The sequence below is a fragment of the Cynoglossus semilaevis genome, chromosome 15, assembly GCF_000523025.1.
Source record: "Cynoglossus semilaevis isolate Cse_v1.0 chromosome 15, Cse_v1.0, whole genome shotgun sequence".
NCBI classification, from domain to species: domain Eukaryota; kingdom Metazoa; phylum Chordata; class Actinopteri; order Pleuronectiformes; family Cynoglossidae; genus Cynoglossus; species Cynoglossus semilaevis.
This window is the reverse complement of record NC_024321.1, coordinates 10077089-10091221: the sequence shown is the minus strand read 5'-3', so window position 1 is coordinate 10091221 and position 14133 is coordinate 10077089. Positions and strand designations below refer to the sequence as shown.

General features: G+C 40.0%; 1 protein-coding gene across 1 annotated transcript in view; it reads right to left on the bottom strand.

Annotated features, from left to right (window-relative positions):
• dock2 (dedicator of cytokinesis 2) overlaps positions 1-14133 on the bottom strand; it is a 90370-nt gene that overhangs the window by 46946 nt on the left and 29291 nt on the right. Inside the window, exons 25-26 of the mRNA XM_008327028.3 lie at positions 4972-5114; positions 8-103 (exon numbers count right to left, since the gene is read on the bottom strand). Of these exons, the coding sequence (XP_008325250.1) occupies positions 8-103; positions 4972-5114 (239 nt within the window). The remainder of the gene's footprint in view (positions 1-7; positions 104-4971; positions 5115-14133) is intronic.

The window sequence follows — 14133 nt, the reverse complement described above, 5'->3', positions numbered from 1 at the left end:
TACTCACAATCAAAGCGTGCTCTCGGCCCATTGTGATGACAGTCTGGTTGATGGTCCTTAACAGGGACACGACAATGTCCTGGATGTGTTGGAATGTTTCACCCTGAAGGAAATACAGAAATGGACACGGGGGAGGGAAGAGAAATGAAATATTGTTATACTCTCAGGTCCCAGAAAAACACGATGCACAGCAGCTCCTGCGGCATTCACTCCAGCATAATGTTTTGACTTTCTCAGAATTTTTCCTTCACAGAACATTGGAGACTGATGTTTTCTGACTCAGAATTTGTGGTTCCTTTCTAGGAAAGGAGCAACGGCAGCAATATCAGCTAATCATGGGAATGGGAGACATTTGAACCTTAAATGGCGACAAATTTGCTGTGTTCATTTTTGTAAAATTCTCTCCTTAATTATAATCCATTACACCACCGTTGAATACCTACAACAATTAAAACAGTTGACACACATGTTTTTAAAGTACCAATATTTATTTATGGTCCAACAGTATAATGTGGAAATGGAAATGGAAATCTTACGCAAATGTCTCGTGGCATAAATATACTTGGGAACTAGTTTGCAGTCGTAGAGTCAGATGACATTGAATCTCTGGCAAAAAAGAAAATAATATGCATATGACTGAGGCTGTTTAATTAAGAAAGGAATCGCCCAAACGGTCTTGCATAATTAGAATTTGATTTTAAGTCAATGGGAGGCCTGACATGAAAGCAATTCAAAAACTAACGAGTAATAGTGGGAAGACTCGCCTCTGGTCAAATACTGGAAATACAGAGTTTTTGTAATGGACTTTTACTTGAAATGAAATTTAAAAAAAGAATTTGTGTTAACTGTGTTTAGTGACCTGTGAACAGAGAAAGTAGGTCTGAACAAATAGGACAAGGGCTCCTCACCAGTGAAATATGCACATTTATAGAGACAAGGCTTCGTCCACACACTGGGAGGACCACACACACACACCGCACACACATTCACAGAAACACAGCCTTGCTGCAGGGTAGTAACTCTGAAAGTAAAAACTATGTTCACCAACACACACACCAGCCCTAGTGCCCTTGTATTAATGTGTGTGTGGATCAACTTTAAGGAGGTATGTAACGACCTTGTGGGAGTCGATCACTCAGGTGTAAAAAGAAATAGGGTCCACCAATAGTTAGGTAGTAGGTGAAAGAGATTTTGTTTTAAAAGACACCGTGGTGGAGAATTCAAATGTACTGCAACGGAGCCGAGTGTGTGGTGAATGTGAACGGAGGATTTCGGGAAACAGATGGAGAAAGTGACAAATGGTTTTCATGATGATGATGCCACTTTGTGTTATTTGATATTGTTGATTTGGATATATTATAAAATATGATATTACTTGGTGTTCATAAAATATGCAATATAATTTGTCAAGATTTTTGTTTGGCCGACGGAGGCCGGTGGGGCTTGAAAACCTCCACTTGTTTAAAGTGTAGAATGACCATAAACGGTTGATAACTACTGGCATAGAGGAATAAGTGGGTATCATATAGAAGAGGTTAGGAGCGGCAGATGAGTACATGAGGTTGGTGCAGGTTATGTAGATAAGGGACAAAGTGATGTGTTTTTTCAGTCACACTGATGAGAAATGCATAAGTGATCAGCTCTAAGCCATTTCTCATGTGCTGTGGTGATTTGATGAGTTTACGAAAGGCAAAAATATTGTAGTGAGACCTGCTAGGAAGATCTTCATTCTGAATCATAAGAAAAGACAGGATTGAAGAAAAGCACAAAGTCAGATAAAGCTAGAGGCTGTTTGGACATGTGCTGAGTAAAGAAAATTTCAAATTAGACAAATCAGGGGTAAAGATGGAGGTGCCAGGTTGTTGGAAAAGATAAGGGTCTCAGAGCCAATTATTGACGCAGTGAAGGAGAATGAAAATATCTGAGGAGCCGGTGGATAAGGTGAGACAGAGGCGGACTGTCAGCTCAGGTGATCTTTGAAGACAGTTTCAAAACACATAGTTATTTCAATCTACGTGAAAGCACGGGGTGTGTGATTGGCTCTGAACGCCTGTGAATGCCGGTGTGCTTTTGTGCAATGGTGTTGTCTTTAATAGCAGACAATTTGACTGGGCATTAGAATCAGGAAGGCCTGATTAATTGCACACAGAGTCACAGCCGCAGGATGCCGATGCACACCCACACACCTACACTTATATACAAACGCCAGCTGAGGCTGACGCAGCTGTTGACTCCAAACAGGCCTTTACTGCTAACTGTAACTCTGTTGGCTGTCTGGGGACAGATTCTGAAGCAGCGGGCTCTGCCCTGTGGAACAGGAACTCAAGCAAACCAAAGGTCTTGTCATTTATCTTGAACTCGGAATATTTATATATATTTCAGTGTCTATTTCAGAAGTAGAGGAAGAGAAAGGAAGCTTTGGTGAGTCACAGGTCTCTGTCTTCATTTTTTAGTGTCTTCTCTTCACTTACCCTCAAAGCTGCATACGCAGTGCTACGATATTCAATGCAACCCCCCCCCCCCCCCCCCCACACACACACACACACGCCCTGCACTGACGCGGGTATCTGTCAGTTGCATCATGTCTTTTTAGATCTTTTTTGTCTTTATAAATCTCTCTCTCTGTGTCCTATAGGTAAATGGGAGACAGCAGCTTAATAAGGTGACACACACACACACACACAGAGAAGGCAAAGAAAAAAGTGATGGAGCGAGAGCTAAGAGATGAGGAGATGATAACGTCTGCCTCACTTATTTGATGTTAGTTTTTTGACTTCCTTCTTAACTTTTGAGACTCTTGGAGTTTTAAAGAAGTATTTAAAAAAATTGGCTGCAGAGTGGTCAGGAAGGTGGGAACCAAATGAGACATCCCCATGTTTGATCAAACAGCTACTAGTGATCCTGTGTGGCCCCAGAACTGCATTTATGAATCTCAAATCTATGCCAATTTATTTTTGTCAGTCGCTTTTATTTACAGTATCCTTGTTTACTCTTACCCAGATTTTAAGTCACATTAACTTAAGAATCTTACAATAAATAAAATGTATCTGCTTATCAACAAAGCAACAGAGACGAATCCACAGCTAATGTTTGCATTTAATCACGTTTATTGTTGTAATTAAGGCTGTTAAACAAGGACATTTTTTTAATCGAATTAATTGCAAGCTACAGTGGATTAATCACATTAATTACACTGACAGTTAATCATGCTTAATCTTAGTTATAGATATTGATTATTAATCAGTTTAGTCTTAATTTGAACAAAAACACTTATGTTGTACTGCATACTGCTGCACGAAAATGATAAATAACAGCATCAAGAGATGGTTTCAAACTTCAGAAATATTAATCGGTCTACAACCAGTCAGCTTGTCGGAATTTCATGCTGGGTATCGAGATAGAGTTTTACACTTGAGGAGCTTTAGTGAAACAAAAACTATTTTCAGTGTGTTTAAATGGCAACATGGGTAACGGCTGGGTTATAGGGCAACACACACAAAAGTTAATGGGCAGTAAAATTATTTGAATTACAGGGGGTTTAATTGTGTCGTAAAAGTTACATTCAATTTACAGAAATTAATAATTTCTAAACTAAATTCCAGTAATAGTTGATTTTAATCATAAATAATATAAAAATATAAAAAACATTATTAAAAAGCTGTGATTAATAACTCTTAAAGAATAAGTCAGGAATCAAACTCCCAGCTCCTCACGGTCCTTTTTTTCCACAGCATTCTAGTTTCCCCTTCTAAAAGTCGCCCCTGCCTGACTGTTACACACATTTGTCTCTCTGTGTCCCCTGTTCGCCACCAAAAGTTCTGGCGTACTTTTTGAGGCCATGCATCACTGGCTCGGTCGCCTGAACATGATTGTACCCGTCATGTGTTTTCCACACTCCACCACTGCCTGCCTTTGTTTTTCAGACTGACCTATCTCATCACATTCATTATTTCTGCCTCCTCTCTTCTCCAGGTTGGAGCATCATTAGTGCATTCCAGATAAATAGAGCTGGAAACGTGTCATAGCTTTACTTCAAAGACTCAGAAGGCTGTCAAGGTCCTGCAGTAGCAATTACAAAGCCCTTGGCTTCATGTGGGCGATCTCTGTGTGTTTGTGAATGTGTATTAAAATACGTTATGTTAGAGGGAAAAAATAATTAAAAAAACTTGCCTTTCAGTTTATACAGTAAAGCCCTTAAAACATCTGCTAATGGCAAAAGTGAAGTATTTAAAATACTTCAATACTAATTTCTATTTAATATCGTAAACTGTGGGATCATGATCTATATCCTACAAGATTTACAATATCATTCCAATATAAGATAAAACAATAATAGTAATTAGTTTGTTAATTACTGTTTTAAGAAATTAAATACAATAGTTATTCAATCCCGTTTAGAGGAAAACGGTAAGAAAAGCACAGCAACTGAAATCACCTGTGAGCGGAGGAACTTTGCAACTTTGCAAACCCCTCAGCTGTGTTGCCACTGTTTACCTTTGGCATCCTGATGTGTCACACTAGAACTGCACCTCATTTGACAACCCAGAATGTGATTTTGTTTCCTAGTGACATTTCATTGTCAGTGCTTCTGCCACTTTTTGAAAACAAAACAAAAAAAAAAAAAACAACTTTAGCTGTTGATTGAATGTAAGTCATTGGAAAAGGTTAGGATTGCTCTCTGCACAGAGCCAAACTACAAGACAACCATTCCTCGAATGGAACACGCTGGAGTGAAATGAGGAAAGAAATGGTTTGACAATTCAGAGGAAAATTACTTGAACTTAATATCTTCAGGCTAGAGTCCGTTACTGGGAGTAGGTTTTGTATTTTGCAGTAAGACGGTGAACTATTGAATTATACTGGCCTTATGCAGGTGGGTCTAAGGGGAGTTCTTCTAATTAAGCCCCTTTTTCTAATCGATCAACAAACACTTCACAAACATCAGTCAAATATCGAGAAGTGGCGTCTTACCACGCTGTCCCTGCTGAGAACCTCCAGGATGTTGTTGAGCAGCTCCAGGCTATTCCTTCTCTCATCATGAGGCCCATCAGCCATACTGACCAATGCCACGCTCAACTCCCGTAGCATCATGGGTAACAATATATCACGGCACTCTGGAGAAGAAGAAAAAAGCAGGGAAAATTCATAAAAAAAGAAAGAAAAAACTCCTGTTCCTGTCTACGGTTAATGCTGCGCCGACAAGTTCATTTTAAAGAGATTCTTGTTGGCATCACTGAGCAACTGGTAAGTTCAGTGGTTTGAAAGTATCTCTTTAAAATTTAAACCACACCAGTTAATCCTTGTTTAGCTAAAGATGCTAATATCTGTTGAAACTCTTGAGAATGGTTAGAAGTTATTCTGGGAATTAGAAGTTGTTACAGAGCAGCGCTGCAGTGGAGAGTGGAGACAGTTAACATCAGAAAAAACTTGTTGTACACACTTTGCCTTTTTTCTATTTTATTTTGGTTTAGTGTGATCTATGGTGAGGTACCACAAGGCTCTGTTCGTGTAACACTCCTATTTAAAATGTACTTGATTTCTTTGGCCACTATGTGCAGGAGAACTTGGGATTGCGTCCAATGTTATTTGGATTATATAGAGATTTATTTTTTCAGATAACTATTAAGATCACCAACTTGAATGTCTAGTAATCCTGGATTTCTTTTTTTTTTTTTTAAAGACTAATTTTACCCTTGTTCCCTATTGATCCACCACATTTATTTATTTGTTTAATTAGTAAAAATGACCATGAATGTGTAGTTTACATAACTGTATTATAAAAGTAGTTAATGCAGTTTATATAACATATCAAAAACATTGATAGCATTGTCTTTCTTATTGAGGTTAATTCATATTTTCCCTCTCGGATACATCGTCTTCTTTGACCTCTCCTCTTCCTGTCATCTTCTGTTGTCAACCCATGCCTCTCTCATAGCCGCAGGTAGAAAGAGGCCATTAAAAGCTCATTTGGACTGCTGCTCATTAGTTTGATTATTAACTGATCCAGGCCCACATGCCTGCTGAGCCGACCCTGGTCACAACATTCACTCAATCTCGCTGAGATGTGGAGAAGAAGGATTGGAGAAAGAAAAGGAGACCGGTGTCGGCGGGGCGGGGGCATGAGTCACCAAACGTCCTCAGTGACTCAGGGAAACGGCAGGGGGGAGACGGAGACGGAGACGGAGAGCTGCACAGGTAAAAGAAATTAAAGATGTGGGAGGTTTAAACGAGAAACTCTGACAGACTTGCTGCAAAACAAAAGCTGAAACATGACAATAAGTCCACTCACTCTCCCCGCTGAGTTTCAGAAACCGTCAGCTTCATATTTTTAGAGAAAGCCCTGCTTAATCCGTTTAATCCGTCAGAGCAAGAACCAATCAACGTTTATTCTCTCACATACAGAAAACAATGGGTTGTTTGTTTTTTTAAAAGCAATGGCGCAAGAATTAATCCATCTGCCTTCCGGGAGTCGGATGTACCATTAAAACTGTGTGGAGCACAATCCCCGGCTGAAATGACCCCGGAGTCACGGCTTCTCTGCCTTTTATTGATCTGAGAAATGAACACAGGTGATACTGCTGGTGCAACATGTGCTAGAATGAAAATGTGAAATAAAGAGCTGATGAAAGACTGAGAAGGACGGAGCCGTTCTGTTACCGAGGCTAAAAGCACTCTACAGCTGGGTTTACTAGTTCAAACTGAAGAAGAAAAAAAGAAAAAATGTGGAGACACATTGGAGTGTCCTTCGTAGACTTGGACGCATTAGTGCTTTATCTACCAACTCACCAAATGCTACAAAAACAGGTAAAAATATTATATATATAATATCACTGATCCTGTTCCAAAATATTTTCAAAAAATAAATTAAACCTCTAGCAACAGTTGGTTTGAATGTTGTTGACCCAAACAGCAGCAGCAGCAGCAGCTGGACCTGATCACCACAACAATATACCAATACTGTACTAAACACAGGTTTAAACAGAAGAGGAACAACAGGCCGATGATGCAGGATCACAGCGTTCTCTCTCATAAAGACGGCCATTCTCTTCTAATCTATTGGTCTTAAAACTCTCAGGAAATGATGAGTTTTTCAGATCATTTATGGAACGCCACACTCTGATGTTTACGTTCTGCTGCCTCTCACATCTCCTCCGGAGTTTCTGAATATGAACAATAAAAAGATGAAGTACAACTGGAGTCAGACTCTGCGTCAGACAGTGAGGTGGAGGAATAAATTGAGTCGGTCGCAGGAAACACAACTCAAACTCCTGTTTCTCACTGCTGATTCTCTCAGTTCTCATCTCGTCCATGCTACAGATTGTTTCTTTAGGAAGGTGGAAAGTCAACTACTTGTCATTGTGACACAGCACACAACCAAATGTGACCTCTGTTTTTAACTCATCACCAAAGTGAACAGTCGGCAGCTTTAAGTGCCCAGGAGCAGTGAGTGGGGACAGAGCCATGCTCAGAGCACCTCAGTGGTAACTTGAACCTGAAGCCCTCCGGACCCAAGTCCGCTTCCTTAACCAGCCACCACGGCCATTACTTTAAAACTAAAACATACCGTTTTATGGAATTAATTTCATTAAATGATATATGTACCACATTCATGGCCCATATATCTTTATAAATGGAATGTTGACTGGATTATTTTCAGGTAGAATTAAGAGCTTCCTGAAAAGTTGGGTCAGGACCAAAATTACACATTGGGGTTAAGGATGTTCCTGACTACAATCACACAAGTTTTTAAAAAGAGCATGCATTATCAGTGCTGTTAAAACCAAAAAGGTGAAACCCGTCATTAGGAGCTTTAAGTGGAACATGTAACACTTTTATTTGGCCCATATACATTGTAACATAATGAAACTTATTCACAAATGTCTGTGAGATCTGGGCCACGAGTGGGAAGAAGCATCATCACATGGCGGCTACTAGTTATCTGGAACAAGGTAATCAGGAAGTAAAGATGGACCTATTTAAGGGACCTCTTCATTAGACAATGTCCAGGACAACTTTTTTTTCCACAGGAAGGCCCAAGTTGTAAAAAAAACATTTGGGTCACTTTTGGCATTTTATATGTAGGCCAGCCTAGAGTCTCATGTCCATTTGTCTGTTTGGGACAGACTTTAGCCAGAAGTACTGCATCATTGACAGAGTCGACCCACATCTGCACTCCTGCTCCACAGAACCTTCAATGTTTTTTTTGTTTTCTACAAATTAAAGCTTTCTCTCTTAAAGACATTAAAACACTTTCTGTATATGTATATGACATCATCATAAAATAAACACTGTCTCTTCTCTCCTATGTCTACTTTCCTCAAACAGAATCATAATTAACTAAAAAAAATTTGCAGTGTGTCAATTGATTTAAGAGAACGTTTGCTTCATATTTTTCACAGTTTTCCATTCACTCTCAGCTGCTTTAACAATGTAAATGTAAAAGGCATGCCTGGGAAAAAAAAGAAAAAAAGTCCACACCTCATATCAGGTCCAGGATGAAATAAATGATCTCTACTTACAGCAGATTAAATCACAGCTACAATCAGGCACAATGGAAACGGACCACACTTTCCTTTAAGCTTATTAGAGTAGATATCCCTGCAGCACATCCTTCATGTCCTCGGAGCAGTCCTTTTGTTCGGACTCAACAACTTCCCTTCACATTTTTAATCTCATTTTTAAAATAGTTCAATTACATTAGGACACACAATCACTAAGGCAGGTATGAATAATGGACTTCTGGAACCATCCGTTTGTTAGCATGTGTAAAGCTCTCTTAAAGCTTCCTGGAGGGAAATAAACACTTAAAATGAAGTATTTTCACACTGTGGCTGTATCTTATTGTACCAGTTATATTCCAGGCTCAGCTGCTTTCACATATTCAGTACAGTAGGAGGCTCGTCAGTGACAGACGAATGGAAATCACAGTCTGGGGAAGAACATCAGGATTCGACCTCTTCTCAATAAGAAATACACACACACACACACACACACACACACACACACACACTCCAATTAAATTAAAATCTCATATCAACCAAGCCTCAGTGACTCACATAAACACTCCCTCTAATCGCAGCTCTAAGCATTTTATTCCAAGGTTTTTGGCTATGATTGACTTGTTTTTGTATTTTGTCTAATTTGTTTTTGATTTTTCCAAAAATTGCAACTTAAAACCCCTGAAAAAACATCAATACTTTTACGAATGATAAACAGCACAAAGCATCTGGACAGGAATAAACCAATCGTATGGTGATGGGGGGAGGGGGGGGTGGGGGTGGGGGGTGCGTAGAAATCCCAAAACTATTATACACTATTATATCTAATTCACAAACAACAAACTAAAGGACACACATTTTAAAACATGATATAAATCTGATACTTCTTCCCTCTTCTCTCCATCTTTCTTTCCGTCTCCGCTCACCTGTCAAGTTTTGCTTTGAAGAAGACTGAGTGAGGGCAAAGATGATAATGAGCAGGTTTGGGAAGACGAGGACGAGTAAATCTTTTGTGTTTTGAGCCGTTTGGAACCGTGCCAGCCGTCTACCTGCCTGCTGCTGACTAAATGTCTCCCTCAGCAGGTTCTTCATTTCTCCGTGTCACCGTGGGTGTGCCGTATTATCTACTCTCCCTCTGCGTTCCATTTATCTTCCCTCCAACATATTCATGTTTTATTCACCATTTCAAAATTAGGAGCGTCTTGTATTTATCGGCATTTTTGGTTCTCCCGCACTCGTCCACGTTTATCTCTGCTTTTCTTTACGACTGGAGGAATCTGCCGGGACGGTAAAGTATATTTGACACGTGTGATTTGTAAAGGCAACAAAGCTGTCTCTTAACACTTCGGTGGAACAAAATCATATTTCACAGAAAAGCATGAATTTGTCTAGCCAGAGGGGGAAAGTGCTCGTTAAAAAGTACACCTCGATAAGTTACAGATTATGGAGTGGAATTGTCAAGTTGACCAAATACAATTTTTTACTATGTTATGAGAGTCTCGTTCCCTCATTCCTCAATGGAAGACGGTTGTTTACATTTGTTTATCATACATATTTTTTATTTATATTATGTGATATGTAATATCAAATTCTCCAATGTTTAAGTAACATTGCTGCTCCCAACTGAACCCGACGTGACTCGAGGACCCTCTGTATAACAATATGATCTGGCACAGAATAAATGTCAGCAAAATTAAAGTCAAAATATTGAGCAATTCTACGCAAAGTGTTTCTCATTAGCACACAAGCGAGTGAAGTAACAATCCTGAATCTAAACCAGTCGATCTTCTGAGCGTTCTTTTCAGACTCCACTCTATTACACTCTGAACTGTGTTCTCTCTCTCTCTGTGTGTGTGTGTGTGTGTGTACTTTATCTGTCTTCCCGTTTCTTCATCTATCTCAGACAACCCTTGAGATACTCAGTAATCTTTCCTCTGCTGCCCGTTCTTCCATACAACTGTTTAATTGATTGACCAATTGATCTGCTGCAATCCTTCGTAGATACAGTGCGTAAACCAATCAACCTCACAAAAAAGCGATCCATGTAAGATGAAACCCCTTTTCAATAACCATCCCAGCGCTTTTTCTGATTCTGTTTTATCCTAGGAGACCAGTATCTCAGTGATCTCCCAGCTCCAACTCCTAATTTCTCATTTCAACTGTTGGCTTATTTAGCATTTCTTGAGAACAATCTGATCATCTTCATCCTGCTCTACCATCATCTCCACACACAGCAGTCTACAGCTGGACTCATTTGTCAAATCTACACCGGTATCCATTTCTACCAGCTGTAGTGTCCCAGAGGGCATCGTTAAGAGTTGACAATTCCCAGCGCGGACACTTTGCAGGAAGCTAAGAAAACGGCCCGACAAAGTCGCTCTGACGAAAGAGCACAGAGCCTTTCTGTCACATTGCTCCGGGGCAACGTTGATGCTTAAGCAACTCCAACTCCACCAAACAAATAAATGGTCTGGCTTGTTCACCAATGACCATTGTCCCCCTGTCCTTGGCTGCCTCCGCTTTTCAATGAGATTGTTCAGACAAATACACAGGTTTTAAATGAGACGACGAGGGAGGGCAGGACACGGGCATTTCCCCCCCGATGATTAAACTCCTTTCACTTTGTTCCATTAGTCTCATCCATTCCATCGCTGTATCATCAACCAGCATCTCTGCAGACGCTGAGTGACAACACCACCACTTTGTCACCCCCCACCAACCCATCCTCCCTCCCCCCCAACCTGCTCTTTTTCCTTCTCATTAACCTTTTGGAACCATCAACCCAGAACACCGTGGTCAACAAATCAATTTCAGATCAGTCTCCCAAACAAATTTAAATCACATTTTTGGCAGCTGTAAAGGTGACTTTTCATATGCAGTAAAATAACGTTAATTTAACAATATGCCGAGGAAAATGTTTATCTATTCCACCTATAGTATGCTCCGCAAATATGACATAAATCTGTAAGTCATTTTCTTTAATCATCTTTTCTAAATTCAACATTTGCTTGTATTTAAATGTTACTAATACAAAACCCTAATCACAGCAATGGTTCTTTTAGAAATCACAAAATGCAGTTGATGAAATATAAGAACACGTTTTCTATTGATTATTTCTTGTGGACTTGTCTTTATTGAAGTGTGTATAAAATGAAGCTCTCAAAAGAATCTGAAACCTGTGTGGCATCAGCACCATGTCAAAGCTCCCACCCACCATCAGGTGATGAAGCAATGTCTACGAGTGAAACAAAAGTTTCGGTGAGAGGGAGGTGGAGGGAGGTGAGAAGACAGGAGATGAGGTGAGGACGGGGAAGGAGAAGACGAAAGGTGAGAGGAGAGGAAGTGGGAGGGGAGTGGGAGAGAAGGGAAGGACAAAAGTGGGGAAAACACGTTTTCCTCTGCTTTTAGGTTAAATGTATTTTCATTACAGCCTACAGTAGCCGACATCAGATCCCAATGAGTCGAGAACCTATAACCTATTTGAAATATTTTGAATTTAAAAGTCCAGTGTTTTAAACTCAGTATTCAGTACTGCATCTCTGAACCTGAATATAAATCTGACCTCGCAGTACTGCTGACTTGTACTAGGAACTATGCAGAAAACCTTGATCACTCAGCACTGATTAAATCCTGATGATAATAACTGTACGGAGCATCACTCATCCAAAACGATCAAGCCCCGACATGCACTTGTTAAGTAATCACAGCAGTGAGAAACATAAGACAGAGGTGCGAACAATGTCAATAAAACCACATAATGCAGAGCAGTAAAATGAGAGCAATTTACTTAATGAGATTTCCGCCATTTATATAAATGAATGCAATAAATTTTCAAAATTATACTCCCATTGGCGACGGACGCCTTGGTGATATTTCGCACACGGGCTTTGTTTCACGGCCATGTTTGGAAAATACTCACTTAGACGTAACAGTTAATCTGACAGGAGCCTCAGACGGGGCGGGGGGCTTTCTTTAATCTGTTTATTATGTAGTACAAGGCGAGTGACACCGCGGCGGTCTTTAATTCAGCCGGGCACACAGACAAAGGGGAAACCGTGACGTGCATGAGAAAATGCACAGGGGGAGTGGGATGGGGGAGTGAGGGGAGGGGGTGAGTCATTACAGCTTAATGATATGAGGAACTTGATCAGAAATGAGTTTAAAAAAAAAGAATAAACACAGAATCACTCTGTCCCTGTTTTTTTTTTCTGTTTATCACATTTATTTATGTGAATCCATGTTTGCATTCACCTTCGGCTCCATGTGTTTGTTTAAGTATAGTAATCTCTTAATGACCCTTAATCCTACAGTACATGATGAATATATTTGAATAATTTGAGGGGCTGAAGAAAATCCCTTCTGATCATTGGACAGATCATTAAAGTCAAGTTTATTCAAAGCTAAAAAAAAGCAAAAAAACAACAGTGGGTTGTATAATCCAGTATTCTGGAATTGTTGCCTTTAAGCAGCTACAAAGCCGATCCCTGTCTGCTCAGTTTTTTATTTTCAGTCTCGTTCTTGGTCGCAATTTTTCTACTGCAACTATTTTCTTTTCTTGAGATTATTTTTCAAACAACAACAACTTTCAGGCTCTTTGTCTTGCAGATTGTCTGAAAACATCGGACACCGGACAATATCAATCAATGAAAATGTCCATCATCCCCCAGTTTGACAGATAACGTTTTATTTTCCAAATCAATGTTTATTTGATTCCGTGGTCCCTGAACCTTTAGTGCAGCGTCCTGTCTTTTGAAAGTAGGCCTATTGTTGAGCCACCCTATGTCATCACATTTACAGCTTAAATTGCTGCAAAAATGAATTTTATGAAAACAGTAATTGTTAAGAAAATTGCTATTCCACTTGAACAAATAAAATGAAATAAAAAAATCAGTATTCATAACTATCAACTCTGCCCCTCCTACCGTCACCTCCGGGGGAGTGCCCCCCCGGCCCCACTTCAAGAACCTCTGATTTGATGTGGGGGCTTGATGAACAGGCACCAGTAGGGGTATGATATAAACTAACAAAGGTTTGAAGAATCTAAGGGTTCAATAAGGGGCAAGAGAGAAATATCAAAAATTACAAAATAAACTGAACAGGTAAGTCTCTGCAGTCTTCACCTTTGGAACGTTCAGTCATCATCACAGCCAGTGTGTCAGGAGGAGACGATGACGATAATAGCTCAGCGTCTGTTCCACAGGCTGTTGTTTGTTTAACAGAAATGAAGGAAAACACTAAAGAAAAAAAAAGTTTGTCAAAGAAAAGTTCTCCCTCCTCCAAAAAAGTCTTGGTCAGGAGTTGAAGTGTCTTCAGGGAACTCAGGCCAGCCTGAGTGCCTACTTCTGAACTCCATTCATTTATCGTCTGCTGCTTAATTCCACTGAGAGGTGGAGGGGGGAAACTGGAGTGAATCTCAGCAGTAAATGTGCAGCGGTGGGTTAAACCATAAGACAATTTAGCAGGCCGATAGAGAGAAGCAGCCATCTGTAAGTATTCAGTTTACCAACTTCCCAGGCAGTGTGTGTGTGTCTGCTTTTTTTACTTTAAAAAGAAAGAAGAGGACCCAGAGAAAATACACACACTAGGACAAGACTTAACACAGGAAGACAAGGGATGGAACCAACAACTACCAGAC